The sequence below is a fragment of the Salvia splendens genome, chromosome 12, assembly GCF_004379255.2.
Source record: "Salvia splendens isolate huo1 chromosome 12, SspV2, whole genome shotgun sequence".
NCBI classification, from domain to species: Eukaryota; Viridiplantae; Streptophyta; class Magnoliopsida; order Lamiales; family Lamiaceae; genus Salvia; species Salvia splendens.
This window is the reverse complement of record NC_056043.1, coordinates 243,419-262,452: the sequence shown is the minus strand read 5'-3', so window position 1 is coordinate 262,452 and position 19,034 is coordinate 243,419. Positions and strand designations below refer to the sequence as shown.

At 37.3% G+C, this 19,034-nt stretch overlaps 2 protein-coding genes and 1 pseudogene across 3 annotated transcripts; 2 read left to right on the top strand and 1 right to left on the bottom strand.

Moving 5' to 3' along the window:
• The first annotated feature begins 6,600 nt into the window (after nucleotides 1-6,600).
• Nucleotides 6,601-9,663, top strand: LOC121756784 (annotated as a pseudogene).
• A 588-nt stretch (nucleotides 9,664-10,251) lies between these two features.
• On the top strand, nucleotides 10,252-14,055 carry LOC121758528. 2 transcript variants are annotated; one of them, XM_042153913.1, is made up of 2 exons: nucleotides 10,252-10,588; nucleotides 11,430-14,055. In XM_042153913.1, the coding sequence occupies exon 2, from the start codon at nucleotides 11,473-11,475 to the stop codon at nucleotides 13,702-13,704; it is 2,232 nt and encodes a 743-aa protein (XP_042009847.1). In that variant the 5' UTR covers nucleotides 10,252-10,588; nucleotides 11,430-11,472; the 3' UTR covers nucleotides 13,705-14,055. The 2 variants fall into 2 exon arrangements, with proteins under 2 accessions (XP_042009847.1, XP_042009846.1); XM_042153912.1 differs by having other exon boundaries at nucleotides 11,364-14,055.
• Nucleotides 14,056-14,177: 122 nt separating this feature from the next.
• On the bottom strand, nucleotides 14,178-16,994 carry LOC121758529 ((S)-ureidoglycine aminohydrolase-like). Its single transcript, XM_042153914.1, has 13 exons — nucleotides 16,841-16,994; nucleotides 16,626-16,742; nucleotides 16,075-16,162; nucleotides 15,919-15,995; nucleotides 15,793-15,832; nucleotides 15,621-15,687; nucleotides 15,412-15,497; nucleotides 15,196-15,277; nucleotides 15,015-15,071; nucleotides 14,899-14,937; nucleotides 14,686-14,756; nucleotides 14,521-14,574; nucleotides 14,178-14,435 (listed from the first exon to the last, which is right to left on the bottom strand). Exons 1-13 carry the CDS (start codon nucleotides 16,896-16,898, stop codon nucleotides 14,366-14,368), a joined length of 906 nt encoding a protein of 301 aa, XP_042009848.1. The 5' UTR covers nucleotides 16,899-16,994; the 3' UTR covers nucleotides 14,178-14,365.
• Nucleotides 16,995-19,034: the final 2,040 nt, after the last annotated feature.

Sequence of the window (19,034 nt, the reverse complement as noted above, 5' to 3'; positions counted from 1 at the left end):
GTAAAGTGCAATAAGAAATAATGGAGGAAATTTCACTAGGTAGGTCATGAAGATGAAATAATACAAGTGGCCTTTAAAACGATTAATTTATGTCCATTTTTTCTTATAGGGAATTTAATACTGGTAGGGACTGATTAAGATTGATTTTGAAAAGTAGTTGAATGATATTTTTATTTTAGTGATGGGGATTGATATATTTCAATGTGAACACGCATGCCTTGTTATATAGTATTTTTAATGTAATGCCATTCAACTCCATTAATATTTAAAAAATTTGATACTAACAATATCAAATTAAGATGCCCTTACAGCCAAATTTGGTCTTAAGTTGGGATATCATTGGGTTGGAATTGTCTAACTATAGTGGGGCACTATGAAAAAGAAATAAATATTACTCCCTACTATATGATGACAGCATTTTAATGAGGATATTATCCATTGCCACACCTTACTATGTATCAAAGTTTTCAAGACCCAATATTTAAAATTGGGCCAAAACCATTTTTTGTTTGATTTTCTTTTCATGTTCAAGATTGGATAAATTCTGGACCACATATAAAGGATTATACATTCGAAAAAAAATCTCATGTGTTTCATACAACAATAATACTAATACTATCAAATAAATATCCACAGCAATCGAATTCCAATTTCAGAGACCATAATATTCTTGAGTGAAAGGTGTGACTTTGCAGAGATATAAAGCTTTTCTTGAAATATTATGGCTAAATTGTTGAGTAATCCGTGTTGTCATTCATCATCTTCAACCACATTTTCTTGTTTACACAATGAGAGTCTGTGTAGTTCAAAAAAGATGGCGATTTAAGGCCATTTCTCCAAGTAGAGTTGTCAACTGGGCCAGGAGCCCGACCCATGCCTAGTATGGGACAGCCCAGGCCCGGCCCATCAGTGAAACGAAGCGGGTCTAGGCTAGGCTCATTGGTTGAAATAGACTCTGATTGGGCCATTGTGTAAACTCAGGCCCAAGACAATTCAAAGCTCAGCCAGCCCATTAGAGGCCCATCTTATAATTAGTTTTTTTAATGTAATTAGATAATTAACCACTAATAATTGTATATTTCTACATGTCATATTTTGCATGAAACAAGTTAATCGTGTCTATATCGTTCCAATTTATTGGATGTCTCCTAATGGACTCAATGCAATAGTCTAATATCTACTCAAGTTCCCAACCAAAATATAACGTAACATTCAATCTTGACTATATACAAATTTTTTTCTAATATTTTTTTTCCAAGATGTAAAAAAAGATGATTCTGAAGTTTAACTTTAAAAATATGACGTATGCAAACCTCAATATTTGATGAATAATTATAAAATTTTTAAATTTTATTAGTTAGTTCATATACTTCTATTACTTTTAAAAATACCACATCAACTCATATGTCATCATCTACTAAAGTTTTAGTACTTAAGGATGATGAATAAACAAACAAATAGACATCTAACATATCTAATACTAACAACTACTTACGGTTTCATTATCAAATATAGGGGTGGTGCGGTACGATATACCGCACCGAGAATGCTATGCCGCATATCGTACCTCAAATTGCGGTATGATAAAATGCCATACCTATGTATACCGAAAATTCGGTATGACAATTTCCGATACCGTTACCATACCGTTTATGCAGTATACCATACCGTATTTCGGTATGCCGTACTTTTAAGGTATACCGAAATAAGGTATGGCATACCAAGTACGATATACTGAAATAAGGTATGACATATCATTATACCTGTGATTCATACCCAACAAAAAATCCTATTTTATAACCAAATATTTAAAATAAAATTTCACCTATTTAAATAATTTCCAAAGCATTAAAACTCTATCACAATCAAATCTTGTTCATAAGATTCAAATCAACAAAACTTCAACCATCAAATCCATACAATGGACTTGATTTGCTTCGCTTCACTAAATGATTTCACAATCCACTTGTATTGTCATAGCTACATGGTATTTCAATTGTGCAGTAGTTGTACATCGCAATTAGTTTTAAACTGTCATCGCCCATTTTCGTTCTTACTTTTTTGCAATGATCCCAATATGGGCTACTGCTTCTCTTTTTAGGAGTTAGAGGAGGTTTCTCAGTGAAAATTATTTTTAAACTGCATATCGCAATGATTTTTTTTTTGCAATGATCCCAATTTGAGATTTAGGGTTTCTAATTTCTATTTCTTAAATTATTGTTAATTTTAAGTATTATTTATATTAATATATAACTGAATATATAAATACATATAATCGGTAAATACTTCATCTTTTGATATATACCATATGTTCGGTATAAATTAATAATGGTATGGTACCACATAGTCAGATGTACCTCATTTTCGGTATATACCGAATGCGCGGTATACGAAAATCTATACCTTTACCTTATCGAAGTCTATCGGTAAGGTATCATACCCTACCGCAAATTCGGTATAATTTCGGTACGGTAAGTGTGGTATTGCGGTATATTCACCCAGCCCTAATCAAATATGTACCAAACTCCTCCTTACAAAACAATAGTAGTGACAAATTACTTTATCAAATGGTACATGAACAATAATTTCATACAAAGTGTAAGTGAAGGCCTGCCCACAATGAACAATCATTCCATACAAAGTTTTAGTGACGGCCTGCATAACAATAAACAGTGGAACATAAGAAGAAAAAAAATACTTTTATGAAATAAGTATACTGATATACTACAAACTTACACTGTGAGGCAAGTTCAATGATATAACCATTGTTGATTTCCCTACAAAGTTGTTAGTGTCTGATGTAAAATAGTTGAGCAAAATAGCGAGGAGTGGAGGTAGTCTATCCAACGCAATTACATATTCTGAGTAATCAGTACAACTATACTTATCGCATGTATAACCAACTACAGTTGTAACGTTATACCGTTCCAAAGCTTCATACACTGAACTGCCATTAGCCAATGTTAGTTGAAGGCCAATATTTTCAAGTTTGTTCTTCTTAACATATTCACATGTTGGACACGACCTACAATGAACAAGTTATAAGAAAACACTAACACGAGACAAAAGTAATAATCTGTAATGATATTACCTTCGAGGTTAAAAATACACCAAATAGTCTCCTGACCACTGTGTCCGGAGCTTCAATATCTAAGCCTTTGTGAGACTTATAACATACAATCAATTCATGGAACAAGTGTTCAGCTGACTGTGAATTATTCGTCGCAAACATGTTTAGTGCACGCGATTAGGTTGATGTTTTAATCCCTTCGTATGTTTCATTGTTAAAGGTGTAGAATAATACAAGCCTCGTGAGCAACTTGGAGTGACATCTTTCTCCATTTTCGTACCTTAGTTTGTAAATTTAGTTTATTAATTTTGTCAATTCTTGTTAAATAACCTACGCCTCCCTGTGGTTCGACACTCGAAGTACTACAGTCGACTCTGTACTATTGCAAATAGATTGTAATATTAAAGCTATTTTATTAAACTTGTGTGTTAATAATCCATTAATATAAAAGCTCGAAAATTACACATCAAGTTTTGGCGCCGTTGCCGGGGAGGCAACTGGTTATTTAATTAGGATTCTTTTTGTTTTTATTTTTGTATAGTTTTCTAACATTTTAATTTTTTGTTTCAGAGTTGTAGCTAGAAGACTAAGTCGAGCCAACGACTTTAAACAAAGGCGCTAGTTGGGAGGCAACCCAATAAGTTTTTAGTTTTCTTTATTTTCTCTTAATAAATCGAGGGTTTTGTTCGCTCAATTCTTTCCTTCGATGTATTTTTATGAATTGAGTATTTTTGTTTTCTTTTTGTTGTTTTAATTTTTCTTTTTGTAGGAGCAACGTGGAGATAGGATTCACATTGGAGCTTAGGAGGAACCACACCCACAAAGGAACTTACACCCACCCACCCACCCGAATGCACTATGGATATCACGTCAAGTTTGGGGGAGTCTTCTTTCCCTTTACTTTATATGTTCTTCTTTGTTTACATTGAGGACAATGTAGCATTCAAGTGTGGGGGGATTGTGAATGATTTTTATGCATTAGGCATGTTTTTTGGGTGTATTGCATGCAAAAATGTTGTGAATCATGTAATTGACGGGTGCATGCTAGATCTTCGGCTTTCTGGTTGGGAAATCTTGCTTGATCTTTGAAGCTTAGGATGGATAGAATCTGTGCATGAATTTATTTGAAAGAGCATGTTGTGATTACATCCGATTTCTTGAGTTGAGGAGAGTATGAAAGTCCTATGTCTTGTGGAAATTATCTTGAATTGATTTACTTTATCGAGTTGCGTGCCTGTATTCATTTGTGTCAACGATATGGGAGGATAAGACACTAGGATGAACTCTATGGCCAAATGATCACATGCCTAGTCCTACACATGATTCCCTAGAAGCCACTTTGAGCTTAATTTCCTATCATTTGTGTAAACACGTAGCCTATCACTTAGCTAATTAAATAAGCCTCATTTTAGCCTCATCGAAAGACCTTGCTACTATTTGGGTGCTAAATACAAGCTAGAGCTTTGTGGTTTGAGTTTGAGTGTGGGTGGTGAAATGTAAAGAGTAGACATATTTAGACTTGATGTAATGTGAAAAGAATGAAGTTCTTAGAAAAGAAAGAAAAAGACGACCTCCAAATTTGCAAAAGTCGAGGTCTTTATCAAAAAAATAAAATAATAAGTTTGATAGAATAAAGATAGAGCTTCTATATTTGTTTGAAGTAATCTTGTCTAGATTTGATCTCAATTTTGGGGGAGTGAGAATTTGGTTGTATTTTTTTGTTGTTTGATCTTTGGAAGGAAGTTGTAGGAGGGAAGCATTTGGCACTCAAATGTGTAGCCTTTGAGCTCACTATCCATATTTATCCTACCTCATCCTTAGCCCCATTACAACCTTGAATTAAGACCTTGGATCTTTTTGTTGGCATTTTGTGGATGTTTTGTAAATAGCTTGTTAGAGTTAAATAAGTTTGATTTGAAATCCGCGAGTCTATGTGATAAGTAATGCTTGATGAGTCAATGATGACGGTTTGAGTTGTATTATCCTATGCTTGGACTTACTTTGACATGCACCTTGACTTGAAGTTCTAGGTTGATAAGTGATGGTTCTAGAGAGTGGGAAATCTTGATTGTAATTGTTGGGGGTTTAGATTTTGTCATTCATGTCTCTACGTGATTCACTCTCATGAAAACTTTTGGAAAAACTTTTGTGAGTTGAGCTTCAAAGTTTTGTGTTTTATGTGATCTTGCTCGAGGACGAGCAAGCAAATAAGTTTGGGGGTATTTGATGTGAATCAAATTGTACATTTTTATTCCCCTAACTTTACATGATTTATATAGTTTGATGCTTGCAAAAGTGTATTTTATGGTGTAGGAAGATGAGTAAATGGTGAAACAAAGAAGGAAGCTCGGAGGGTGAAAAGCTGTGCAGAAAGCTGTCAAAAGTGGCCACCCGGCCGGGTTAATTTCATGCCCAATAATTTACCCGGCCGGGTGATTTTCGCGAGGCATGGGAAGTTCAGGAGGGGTCGATTTCATGTCACCCGGTCGGGTGATTTTTCAGTTGAAAAATACCACCCGGCCGGGTAGTTCATTTTAACTGCAATATTGCAGTTTTGTGGCGGTTTGTAAACAGAGTAAAGGAAACGGATGGGACGTGACACGAAAAAGAGGGAAAGGAAAAAAGGTGTCAGGGGGTTGAAAAAGAAAAGGAGAAGAAGAGAGAGGGAGGAGATGACGTTTTTTAATAGAAGGAGTTGAGGTGACGTTGTTTGGGGGACGGTTGACGAATTTGGACGGAGAAAAAAAGAGAGAAAAGGGAGGAAGAAGAGAAGAGGAAGTTCCGGCCAACTTTCCGACGATCCGACTCCAAATCCCAACTCCACTCACGAGAGCTTGAATCCTACGGTTTTAATTGCAAAATTCACCATGTGTATAGGCTAAGCTCTCTATGTTGCTCCAAGTTGTAATCTAGGCTTGTATGGATGTTTTTACACCATTGATTTCATATGTTTGTGTCCAACAATGTGCTCAATATTTATTCACTATGTTTTTGGCTAATAACATAGTGTTGTTAATTCCTCTGCTATTGTCTCTTTAACATAGTTTAGGATTGATTGATTGTTGGATTGCTATCGAATTAGAATTGTTCAGAGGATAATTTGATAGTGGATTAAGTAGGTGACTATAGTAGATGATCTTTTATTCCCGCGCTTCCGCAGGAATTTAATATCATTGAAAATTAATTCATGGAACAAGTGTTCAGCTGACTGTGAATTATTCGTCGCAAACATGTTCAGTGCACGCGATTAGGTTGATGTTTTAATCCCTTCGTATGTTTCATTGTTAAATGTGTAGAATAATACAAGCCTCGTGAGCAACTTGGAGTGACATCTTTCTCCATTTTCGTACCTTAGTTTGTAAATTTAGTTTATTAATTTTGTCAATTCTTGTTAAATAACCTACGCCTCCCTGTGGTTCGACACTCGAAGTACTACAGTCGACTCTATACTCTTGCAGATAGATTGTAATATTAGAGCTATTTTATTAAACTTGTGTGTTAATAATCCATTAATATAAAAGCTCGAAAATTACACATCATGTAGTTAAAAAAATATGGCGATTTCAGGCCATTTCTCCAACTGGGCTTCCAAGAGTTTCGCAAGAATTCAGCTTAGAAGAAGCGATTTTGAGCTAAGATCATCCAATGGGTATCCTCTTAATGCCGTTTCTTTGCAAGATGGTATGATTTCAATGCCTGCAGCAGTGATCTTATCTCTGTTTCTTGGTTTCTATGTGTGTTGTGTGTTGAATTTTTTACTTTAAGGCTTGATTAATCATTCAAGCAAATTTTTTTTAATTCATATAATTTCATGTGTGGTGTTATGAACTCTGATGAAGTTTATGGTTTCTTAGATTTGTATGAAGAAATAGAAGCTCTATGAGCTACATTTGAATGATTCTTGATATGAATTTTGAATGGTTGTATGAGTTGTTTTAGGCATGCATGTAAAATTCAACAAAACCATAAATGTTCTTAACAAATTAATCAAGAATTGATTGTGTTGTGTGATTCTCTGATAGACTTGAGCATTTGAGGTTTTTATTAATTTCAACTAGTGTGTATTTTTTTCATCATGTTTTGTTTTGTTTCGGTTTATAACTGGTTGCTGCTGTGTATGTAGAGGGCTCAGTTGTCAATCCCCTTGCTGAAGAGCCCAATTTTTCTGATTCAGCTGAGGGGGATTCTACTCTAAGCATCACAGTTGTTGGTGCATCAGGCGATCTTGCAAAGAAGAAGATCTTTCCTGCTCTTTTTGCTCTCTATTACGAGGATTGGCTACCTGAGGTGTTGTATTGGTTTCATGGTTAGAACATAGAAGTAGTATTCGAGTTCGTGTTAGTAAACAAGGCTGCTAAATTTCTGCGGAATTTTGTCATTTTTGGGTATTCTCGGACCAAGATGAATGATGAGAAGTTGAGAAATATGATCAGCAGAACCTTGAAACACGAATTGCTAATGTGTGATATTTCTAAGTCTAACTGTTGTTTCATATTGTTGTTTTCCAGAGAAAACTGTGATGACAAAATGACAAAGTTTCTAAAGAGGTGCTTTTACCATTCAGGTCAGTACAATTCGGAGGAACACTTCTCGGAATTGGATTGCAAACTGAAGGAAAAAGAGGTGCGGACTTCTAATTCTTGTTCCGTTGTATGCACACACGCCACAAACAATTTCTTAAAAATATCGCTAAATGCATATAACTATGAACTGTTATTACACTTATAGAGCCGCGTGATTACTATGCATAAGCGTTAACCTCGACATCTCTACCCCAGAAAACGTGAAACTTGGCAGTGTGAATCATTTATTATCAAGATTGGATGAATCAAGTTTTATCCCAAAAATCTTTTGATAATGCTGTTTTGAATATCAATCCATGTAGGCTTAATTTCATGACAGTTTTAGCTTGTGGTATGAAAAATTGGAAATCAATGTTATAATGATGTTAATGAAATTAATTTTCAGGGTGGTAGACTCTCGAATAGGTTGTTTTATTTATCGATTCCTCCGAACATATTTGTGGATGTGGCCCGTTGTGCTAGCACCAGAGCTTCTTCAACAACTGGATGGACAAGGGTGATTATAGAGAAGCCGTTTGGGCGGGACTCAGAGTCTTCTAGGGAGCTGACGAGGTGTCTAAAACAGTTTCTCAACTAGGACCAAATATTCTGGTATATGTCTTAATATCCAAGAAGAGTTAGCTTGTTGTTTTATGGAGTAGTTAACTGGGCTTGAGTTTATTGCTGAATTGATCATTATTTGGGAAAGGAGTTGGTTGAGAACCTATCAGTGCTTCGTTTCTCAAATCTTGTCTTTGAGCCTCTTTGGTAAAGAAACTACATCCGCAACGTCCAGTTCATATTCTCGGAACAGAAGGACGAGGAGGGTGAGGCTCTTTATCATAACCTAATAGGAGTAGTTTTCACTATGAATTCTGTTCTTGGTTGTGAAATAAATGTCTCTTTCGTCGTTGTAGCTACTTCGACAACTATGGAATAATCCGAGACATTATGCAAAACCATCTGCTGCAAATATTAGCATTGTTTGCAATGGAGACTCCTGTCAGCTTGGATGGCGAAGACATAAGGAACGAGAAGGTATTAAAACCTTGAAAATTTGAACTGAAGTCTGCCATCTCGAGTTTTATTTTGAGATTCTGCATTCCAATCAGGTGAAAGTTCTGCGATCAATGAAGCAGTTGCTGCTCGAAAATGTGGTTGTTGGCCAGTACAAGGGGCACAGCAAGGGTGGCAAACGTACCTCGGGTATACAGACGATCCCTAATGTACCAAATAATAGCGTCACTCCTACACTTGCTGCTGCGGCCCTCTTTATGAATAATGCTCGTTGGGATGGCGTTCCGTTCCTCATGAAAGCAGGCAAAGCCCTACACACGAGACGGTATCTAAGTCAGGATCTATTTTAGTTGAATTGTGATATCCTGACATTAGCTAATAATGTTTGAAATCAGAGGCGAGATTAGAGTTCAGTTCAGGCACGTTCCCGGCAATCTGTACAAGCACACCTTTGGGACGGATTTGGAGTTGGCCACGAACGAGCTAGTGCTTCGTGTGCAGCCGGACGAGGCCATATATTTGAAAATCAGTAACAAGGTTCCCGGCCTTGAAATGAGACTAGACCGCAGTGATCTCAATCTTCTCTATAAAGCCAGGTAAAAAAGATTGAATATTTATAATCCCATATTTCTACATTCTACAGTCCAAGTTTAATTATTTTGATGATGTGGGGAAGGTACACGAGAGAGATACCGGATGCTTATGAACGACTACTTGTTGACGCTATAGCAGGGGAGCGAAGACTATTCATCAGGAGTGACGAGCTAGATGCTGCATTGGCTCTTTTCACGCCGTTACTGAAGGAACTGGAAGACAGGAAGATTGCATGGGAGCTCTACCCGTACGGAAGCAGGGGACCTGTGGGAGCTCACTATCTTGCAGCTAAGCACAACGTTCGTTGGGGAGATCTTGCAGGTGAGGACTGATGAACACAGCTTTGTTGCTTCACCGATATTACTCATGTTCCAAGTGTATATGTTTTATTTGAATTCTTGAAAGTATTTTAATGATTTTGTTCAATAAATCACATGTTGTGAAAATGTGAAGTTCTTGATTCATTTTTACCACAATATGGTTAATATAAGATGCCGATGATCTACAAAGTCGTGAGCCTGTCTAATTTTATACCATTCTTGGGCTTTAGCCAAGCCCACTAAAAATGTCCCTTTTGATTAAATTACCCCAAACCACTCCAAAATTACTTTATGCATATGTGCTTGGATAAGATGTACTCCTAAGAAATATTTCATCCTTTAAATAATTACTATACAACTCGTAATTTTGATTAAAGTCGAAGAACACTTTGGAAATAGAGCTTTCAGTCTTTTAATTTTCAACTTTACACTTGCTTAATTTTATTCCATGTGTACTAGTATAAACTTGAGCAAAAATGAGCCATAATTTTTGTGGCCCACAACTCCATGTTACCCCCACAAAATGCTAATATTTGCAATTTATTCACTTTGTTGACTCTATTCATGTTTTATAAACCTTTACTTTAAAAGTGATCAGCCATTATGTAATATTTTCAAAACAAAACACACATAATAGTATTGATGTATCTATATATATTTTCAAACATTTAGTTTGGTGCGCATAAGTCATAATGCATAGGATGCCTCCCCAAAATTAAATACTAATAACTGTTACTTTCAGAAAACTACAATAATTATAATCGTAATTACTTGTTAATTTACCATATTCAGCAGTCATATTACAGTATTTTGGTTCCATTTAATTTTATTCAGTTTTATATATAATCAATTTATTTATATATATATTAACATAATTTTTTAACTGCTGCGTATAGTTGTTCTACTTCTAGTTTAAATAATCTCTCAACAGTATAATTAAATTTTATTTTTATTTTTATTATTATTTTTGGTGCTCCGATTTTTGGAGGAATCTCTGCCGTCGGCTGCCGGAATATTCTGCTGAGGTAGTTTCTGCTGGCCGCCAGCTCCGAGCTTGATCTTAAGTCAGCTTTACTTTTCGGTTTATTTGTATTTCTTTTTGGAAATTCAGTTGGTGGTGGTTTTGGAATGCTGCGGTGGATTTATGTTTATTCGAATAATACCTGTTTTTTGTGTAGATCCGAAGCTAATTTTGGAGGATCAGGAGATTCTGTAATTAATTTAACCATGGATTTTTTGAATCTCGATTAGATTTCGTAATTTTCTCCATTTGTTTGGTTCGTTTTTTTTTTTGGGCTTAAAATGGTGGTCTCTTGCTGAACTTTCGCTGTTTCTAAGCTTAGATCTTTTGTAGTAAGAACATTGAGCTGAATTTTCGGAGGTTTTGCTTGATTTTGGCGCTGGGTTGAATTAAGCTTGAAATTGTTTGACTCGGCTGAATTTTGTGAAAACGTCGTTGAAGTGATGTTTGCGTGTCTTCAATTGTTTGTTTCTGTTGGTTCCAACAATTTTCTGCGATTTCTTTTGCATGTTCTTCGCTGTGTTTGTTGCGTGAAGTGGATGATTTCAATTTACGACTGATTTTTATTTATCCTGATTGGTGCTGAGTGACACAACGATTGATGCGTCTGGGTTATCTAGTTTAGCTTGAGCAGTGGAGGACTTTTATTTATTTATTTATTTTTAAATTTTTGTTGTTGAACATTGTTGATTTGATTTTTTTAAGTTTAATCATCGTGATATTATTATGTGTACAGCTGAAATTTAAATGTTATATGATTTGTTTTTCATTTTCGGCAGCAAGCAGTCACTGTTTTCGTATGGCCATAGGATTGTCATCTGACATATGCGGCTTGTAATTTGTAGTTTTTGTTGAGGATTTAGGCCGGTTTTGTAGTTGGAACTTGAGATGGGATCCAATACAGAGGAAGCCATTAGAGCTAAAACATTTGCCGAGAAGCAATTTTTGGAGAAAAATTTCGTTGGAGCACAGAAGTATGCTTTGAGAGCTCAGACATTGTGTAAGGAACTGGATGGCATATCTCAGATGGTGGCCACGTTTGGAGTCTATGCAGCTTCTGATGCACTGGCTAACGGAGAACTTGACTTTTATTCAATTCTTGGAGTGGACCCATCTGTTGAGAAATCCAAATTGAAGAAGCAGTACAAAAAAATGGCAGTAATGCTACACCCTGATAAAAACAAAACTGTTGGCGCTGACGAGGCTTTCCAGCTAGTTTCTGAAGCATGGAACCTCTTATCTGATAGTGCTAATAGAAGTGCTTATGATCAACGAAGAAGTTTGTTTGCTGGGTACAGTGATCCTTCCAAGTTTTCTGCCCATGGAAGAATCAATACATTTTGGACTGTTTGTTCCTCCTGTCATGTCCAGTATGAGTATCTTAGGAAATATGTTAACAAACAGCTTTCTTGCAAAAATTGTCGTGGTGTCTTTGTTGCCGTTGAAACTGGGTTGGCCCCGCAAAATGGTACTTTCCAATATAACTATTCTTATGTGTCTGAGAATGGTTATGGTCATGGAAGCCATGGTCGTGGGGTTGCATATATACCCACTGCAACTGGTTACGGTGCACCAAATGTGGTGTCGGGACATCATACTGGAGATATATCTGAGTATGCTTCTAATATATCATTTCAGGGTACCTCAGCTGGAAACTCTGTCGGCCTCTCAGATCGTAGTGGACTGTCTTCATCTTCTTTTGTCTATTATCAAGCCAATGGAGGGGCAAGCCAGACAAAAGCTAACGCCAAGCATCATTCGGTGAAGGCCACGAGTCACGTGGGATCTAACGGTTGTAATGGTCAGTACGATGCATCCAAACCCAGACGGGGGAGACCTGCCAAGAAGAGAAAAGTGGAATTAGGAATTTCGTATCCCTATGGACATGAAGAAGTTTGTGCAAATGTTCATGTAGAACCTAAGACAGCCACTGCAAATGGAATATTAAAGCCTGCAGGTAAGCTTCCCTTTGCACCACAAACGTTGACAAGGCGGAGTTCAGCTCCTGTTCCTGCAATTGATGGGAGACAGTTGTTGATTGATAAGGCAAGAACAGAAATTGGTAGGAAGCTTGAAGAGATGAAGTTGGCTGCCGAAGCAGCTGTGGTAGAGGCTGAGAAAAGAAAGGCGCTTGCCGAAGCTGCCAAATCAGCTGCTGCTAATAAACTATTGGAACTTAAGAGAACTGTTTCGATAACAGTTCCAGATTCTGACTTCCATGATTTTGACCTTGATAGATCTGAAGAATGCTTTAAGCCGAAGCAGATATGGGCCCTCTATGATGAAGAAGATGGGATGCCTCGCTTGTATTGTATAATTCGGGAGATCATCTCACTGAAACCATTCAAGATTTACATAAGCTACTTGAGCTCAAAATCCGACACTGAATTTGGGAGCGTAAATTGGTTGGATTGTGGTTTTACCAAATCTTGTGGGAGTTTTAGAGTGTTTCACTCTGAAACAGCAGAGCAAGTCAACATATTCTCTCATCTCCTTGCTAGGGAGAAGGCTGGTAGGGGAGGTTGTGTAAGAATATATCCAAGAAGTGGAGATATTTGGGCTGTATACCGGAACTGGTCACCGGATTGGAACAGAACAACCCCAGATGAGGTAAGACACCAGTATGAAATGGTCGAGGTTCTTGATGATTATTCTGAAGATAACGGTGTCTGTTTAGCGCCTCTGATTAAGCTGGATGGATATAAAACAGTGTACCGAAGGAACATAGACAAGGATGCTACCCGATGGATCCCAAGAAGAGAGATGCTACGGTTTTCACACCAGGTCCCATCTTGCTCCCTCAAAGTTGAAAGTGCTAACTTGCCCGAGGGTTGCTGGGATCTCGACCCCGCTGCAACCCCAGAAGAACTCCTACAAGGAGACACTGAACTCCACAACAAGAGTAGTCCAGGCCAGACAGCAAACATTTCTGAGATCCTAGAAGAACAAAATTCATCTGAAGAAAAGGTGAGCCAAAGGAAAATCTGTGCTTCGACTCCAGACAAGCACGGGACACAGGTTCCAAGCGTGGAGCATGACAGAAACACTACCGAGCTCCCTCAATTAGAATGCAGAACTGAAGAAGCTCCAGCCGGACTCCCGTGTGTTGGAACAGGCTAAGAGTTGAGGTAATCTGAAAAACTCCAATTTTACATATTTCAAGTTCTTCCTCACAGCTGAACTACAGGGGTGACAAACAAGAGAAGTGAAGAGAAAGTAGAAATCAAACTTGCAGGGGGAGACACAAGTGTACAGATTTAAACACAGCCTAGATTGATCCTACTTTCCTAAAAAAGATTAGATAGTTGGAGGATTAGAAGGAATCCTTGCCTGCTCCTTTGGGAGCTGAATATCCATTCTGTAATTTGTAACCTTAATTTTAGAACTGTTTGACTCCTATAGAAATCCTTTATGTTTGACTCTATTAAGTGATGATATGTAACCCTTGCTTTTGTCGCAATTTCTGCGAAATCTTGAGAAGTTTCTTGGACCTTTTTGATTAATTTTTCCAAACAGCTTTTAGTGTTAGCCTGACCCGTTATGAATTCTTCTTTTAGCCCGATGGACCAATACACCTAAATGCATGCACCATAGAAAACTACGAGGGTCTACGCGTATTGATGAAATGAAACAAGTCGAAAGCACATTACATAATAAGATTAGAGTTTAACACAAGTCGAAAAATGCAGCTAACTTCCTCCACAGTTGATTGCCAGCTAGGATTCTTGAGCGTGCAAGAGGACGCAGGTCTAATGGAACGTGATGTATGGGTTGGTTGTCGTTACAGTGGGTTCCTGTTGACATCCTTGTACAATAAGTAGCGTGTCTTGGACTTGCCTAGCGCGGCATACCTGTACACGAACAACGCTCATCATGTCAGAGTCGCGTTGAAAATATATTGTCTCATCAACGCAATATCATATGCTCGTTACTCACCATTGAGGCACGAATGGCGCCATCCAGATTGTGTCGCCAGCTTGAACTGGATACCTGTTCCACACAAATCACAACCCATGTTTCTGTTATAACAAACAAACAAGTAGACAGTGGTCTTTTAAGAACAAAGTTGAATATATTAATCAAAATCAGACGTGCTCGTACCAGCTATCACCTAAGCGGTAGATGCCTTGCCCCTCCAGAAGTAGTAGACCGTGCTGGTTATAGTGAACTTCCTGCAAAAATGTCAAACCAGCTGTAAATCTAGCATTTCTTGAATCAGTGAATGTGTTTTAACAGAACAAGATCAGAATTTGTCTTCTTCGCCTATTATGCAACAACATGGTCCAATGATTTCTGAAGCTAAAGAAAGTGTACCTTTACGTTGAGAAATTCACCAGGTTGGAAATCCATAATCTGCCAAAACACAAGTTTAGCAAATGAGCCATGTATCACCAAATATGAGGATTATACTAACCTGATTTGTAACTTACATGAATGTTGAAATCGTAAGCCAAAGAGGTGGGAAGAAGCTTCCTAAGCTGAAAAACCTGGGAGAGTAGACAGAAATGTGAAACATCTCTGGTTGTAAATATTCATCGTATAAATACTACCTTTCTGATATGTCCCAAAACAAGCTTAGATTTCAAATTTCTTTTCCTGATTAAGTGTTACCTCGCCAGGAGTTTCAAGAAGGGGCTGCTCACTTGTTGAACCAATGATCTGCTCACTAGCATGATTCTCCAAGTAGTTGTACCTGGGATAAACGAGAAACTATGGCTGTTAACCTTTGATGAAAAATGAGTTATTCCTGTTAGTCCAAACGCATAATAAAACACCATAACTAAGTCATAAACAGGGAATGGAATAGGAGAAAGATCAAGAGGAAACCTTCTCTCAAGTACAACAAGCGTGGCAGCTGCACTAGAGTCCAACGAGTGTTTCAGATTCGGAGGAAGGTAAGCGTATGAATCAACCTGCGATTTTTACACAAGCAGCAGCCGAGGTTTGTATTTACATGGCTTATGCAGACAAACAGTCATTTGAAACTTTATCCAAGATGTAAAGAGCGATAGCTCATAGTTGTTTAGCTCTGATACCTCTAGATTATGCTTAGCGCCCGATGCATCAGTGAGAGTCACCACACCATGAAGGACAAACACAAACCTGATTAAGCAAGCACCGTTATGCCATAGTTTTTATTAGAAGTCAAGCAAAGTTCCAAGTTGAGCATGAATCGCTATAGGAGGTTAGGAAAATTCTTAGCCAGACCTCTCTACATCCTTTAGTGGGAGTGCTGATTTTGAAAATTCTGCAGAAAACAAAGCGTCAGCATTTCTTTTTCTTCAGATTTTGTCGAGCAAAAGATCGACTGAATAATTTACTGTTGAATTTAACCTTGCATCTTTACCAAGTACATGGCAAAATGTGAGCCCATTGAAGGTGTGATGAGATAAGCACCCAATGTGTTACTCCTGGAAAACGGCATAAAAAGATTACAAAACCTCTGCCAACACCATCTATGACTTGGCTGAAAAATCGATATCAACATACCACTCGGGCAAAGGGCCAAAGACATGACTTTCAGGAGTGATCAAAGCATGGTCACTTTTGTATACGCTACGTGTGAACCCCGGCAAGTCTAGAAACAACACACACAAATCAGTCAACACTTCTCTCACCAATTCCTTCTTTTTTTCCCTCTCCTTTTCGTCTCCCTATCAAACACTAGATTCAATAGTATTTTGATTCAACCAAACTTCAATCACTGGAACACAATACAGAAGTATATACTTTGGTGAAAAGATCATTTGATATAATTATTTGCCCTCATACAAGCATCAAAAATATTAACCAACATATTCATTAAGTCCCACAAAATATAAAACGAAAAACAAACATTCTGTTTCAACAAAGCCAATACGATGCGCATCAAACACCAAAGTCATTAGCATTTCAATTTAGTCCAAAATCTCCAAGCCCACAACCAAACACAATACAGAAAATACTATTTCCCTTTCCTCACACACAATCACATTCATCAAATGTAATAATTACAAAAAATAAAATGACAAAAAAGAAACCCTTTTCTCAATCAAGCTGACCTTTAAGATGAGAGGGTGAGAGAGTTGGGTTGGTGGCCTTCCAATAGAGTGGTTGCTCTTCCAAGATTGACGGTGAATAGCAAAACCCTTCTTGGCAGAACGAGAATCTCACAACACCTGCTTTATATCAATCCAACCTTTATCATAAAACCCCCCAAAAATATTTGGGTAAAGAATGGACAGAAAAACAAACAACTTTAGCTTATCATGCATACTCTGTAAGATTAAAGCAAGGAAGATAAATTTCGCTAAAAATGCAGAGAAAGATTGCATCTTTGAAGTGTTTGTTGATTCAGAGCTGCTTCCCCACTCATTCAGGGTCTTATTTTATATTTTTATATATAATCTGCTCTCTGAGGTGGAGTTGAATTGAGTTGGTGGCGTGTGAAGTGTAATTTTCTAGCTTTTATATTAATGGATTTAGAACATACAAGTTTAATAAAATAGCTCTAATACTACAATCTATCTGCAAGAGTACAGAGTCGATTGTAGTACTTCGAGTGTCGAACTACAGGGAGGCGTATGTTATTTAACTAGAATTTACAAGATTAATAAACTAAATTTACAAACTAAAGTGCGAAAATGGAGAAACTCAAGAGATTGAAAACGTCGCTCCTAATATGCTCCAGATGTGAATTAACTTAATGGACCAATTAACCTAAGGATTAAAGATTAATCTAATGAAAGTTGTAATAAACTCGTTCATTCTACTCACACTGAACATGTTCGTAGATGCTTGAATTTAACCTTGCTGAACACTAAGATCAAATTCATACTCATCAGATTATCATTTACAAACGTACATAATTCATTTACAAAATCAATTGAACATTCCTACAAACGCATAGTAAATGTCCAACAATTATTGTAACGACATGTAAATCAACTTATCCAAGATTCATATGCTGAACACGATACAAATCTCAAACTCTTTATCTACGTTTCCACCTTTTAACCAAGTTAAAGAGACATTGGCTAAAAGACCAGATTGAATCATAAATCAGGCCAGAATTATAATTCAACGTAAAAAGCACCGTAGAAAAGATCATAGAATAATATTAATCCATAGAATCCTAAAGTAATTCACATCTTTCACAAATTAGGAGCAACAGAAGAGTTTAGTTACACATCCACGACCAAAAGAGATGAACCATAGAACTCAATGTGTAGATGGTAGTAAATCTCCTCCGAGATGATGAAGATTGGATCTCCCTTCCTTCATCTTCTCTTCTTCTTCTTCTTCTTCTTCTTCTTCCTCTCTTCTCCTATTTTCTTCCAATTTGTCGCACCCCTTTTTCCCTCTGATTTTCGTCCCCCTTTTTAAACTCCAAGTCGCCCCAGCAACTGCCGAGAAAACTGCCTATTTTGCATTTGAGATTGAAAACGCCCGACCGGGCGAAATGGAGATGAAAATCGCCCGACCGGGCGAAGTTTCTGGAGGCCTCGCGGTGAAACGCCCGACCGGGCGTTCCGAGCCATGAAAATCGCCCGACCGAGTGATAAATCTGTCCTCTCGCTGCCTTCCGGAAATCACCCGGCCGGGTGGCCAATTTTTATAGCTTCCTGCGCAGATTTTCACCATCCGAGCTTCCTTCTTTGTTTCACCATTTATTCCTCTTCCTACACCACAAAACATACTTTTGCAAGCATCAAACTATATAAATCATGTAAAGTTAGGGTAATAAGAATGTACAATTTGATTCACATCAAATACCCCCAAACTTATTTGCTTGCTCGTCCTCGAGCAAGATCATATAAAACACAACACTTTGAAGCTCAACTCACAAAAGTTGTTCCAAAAGTTTTCATAAGAGTGAATCACATAGAGACATGAATGACAAGATCTAAACTCCCAACATTTCCAATCAAGATTTCCCACTATCATGAACCATCACTTATCAACCTAGAACTTCAAGTTAAGGTGCATTTCAAAGTAAGTCCAAACATGTGATCAAACAACTCAAACCGTCATCATTGACTCGTCAAGCATTACTTACCACATAGACTCGCGGATTTCAAATCAAACTTCATTAACTCTACCAAGTTATTTACAAAACATCCACACTGTGTCAACGAAAAGGTCCAAGGTCTTCGTTCAAGGTTGTAATGAGGCTAGGGATGAGGTAGGATAAGTATGGATAGTAAGCTCAAAGGTTACATATTTGAGTGCCAAATTCTTCCCTCCTACACTTCCTTCCAAATATCAAACAACAATATTTTACAACCAACTCGCACTCCCCCAAACTTGAGATCAAATCTAGACATTACATATTACACAAATAGAAGCTCTATCTTTATTTCATCAAACTTTTTTTTTCTTTTTGTTTTTGTAAAGACCTCGACTTTTGCAAATTTGGAGGTCGTCTTTTTCTTTTCTAAGAACTTCATTCTTTTCACATTACATCAAGT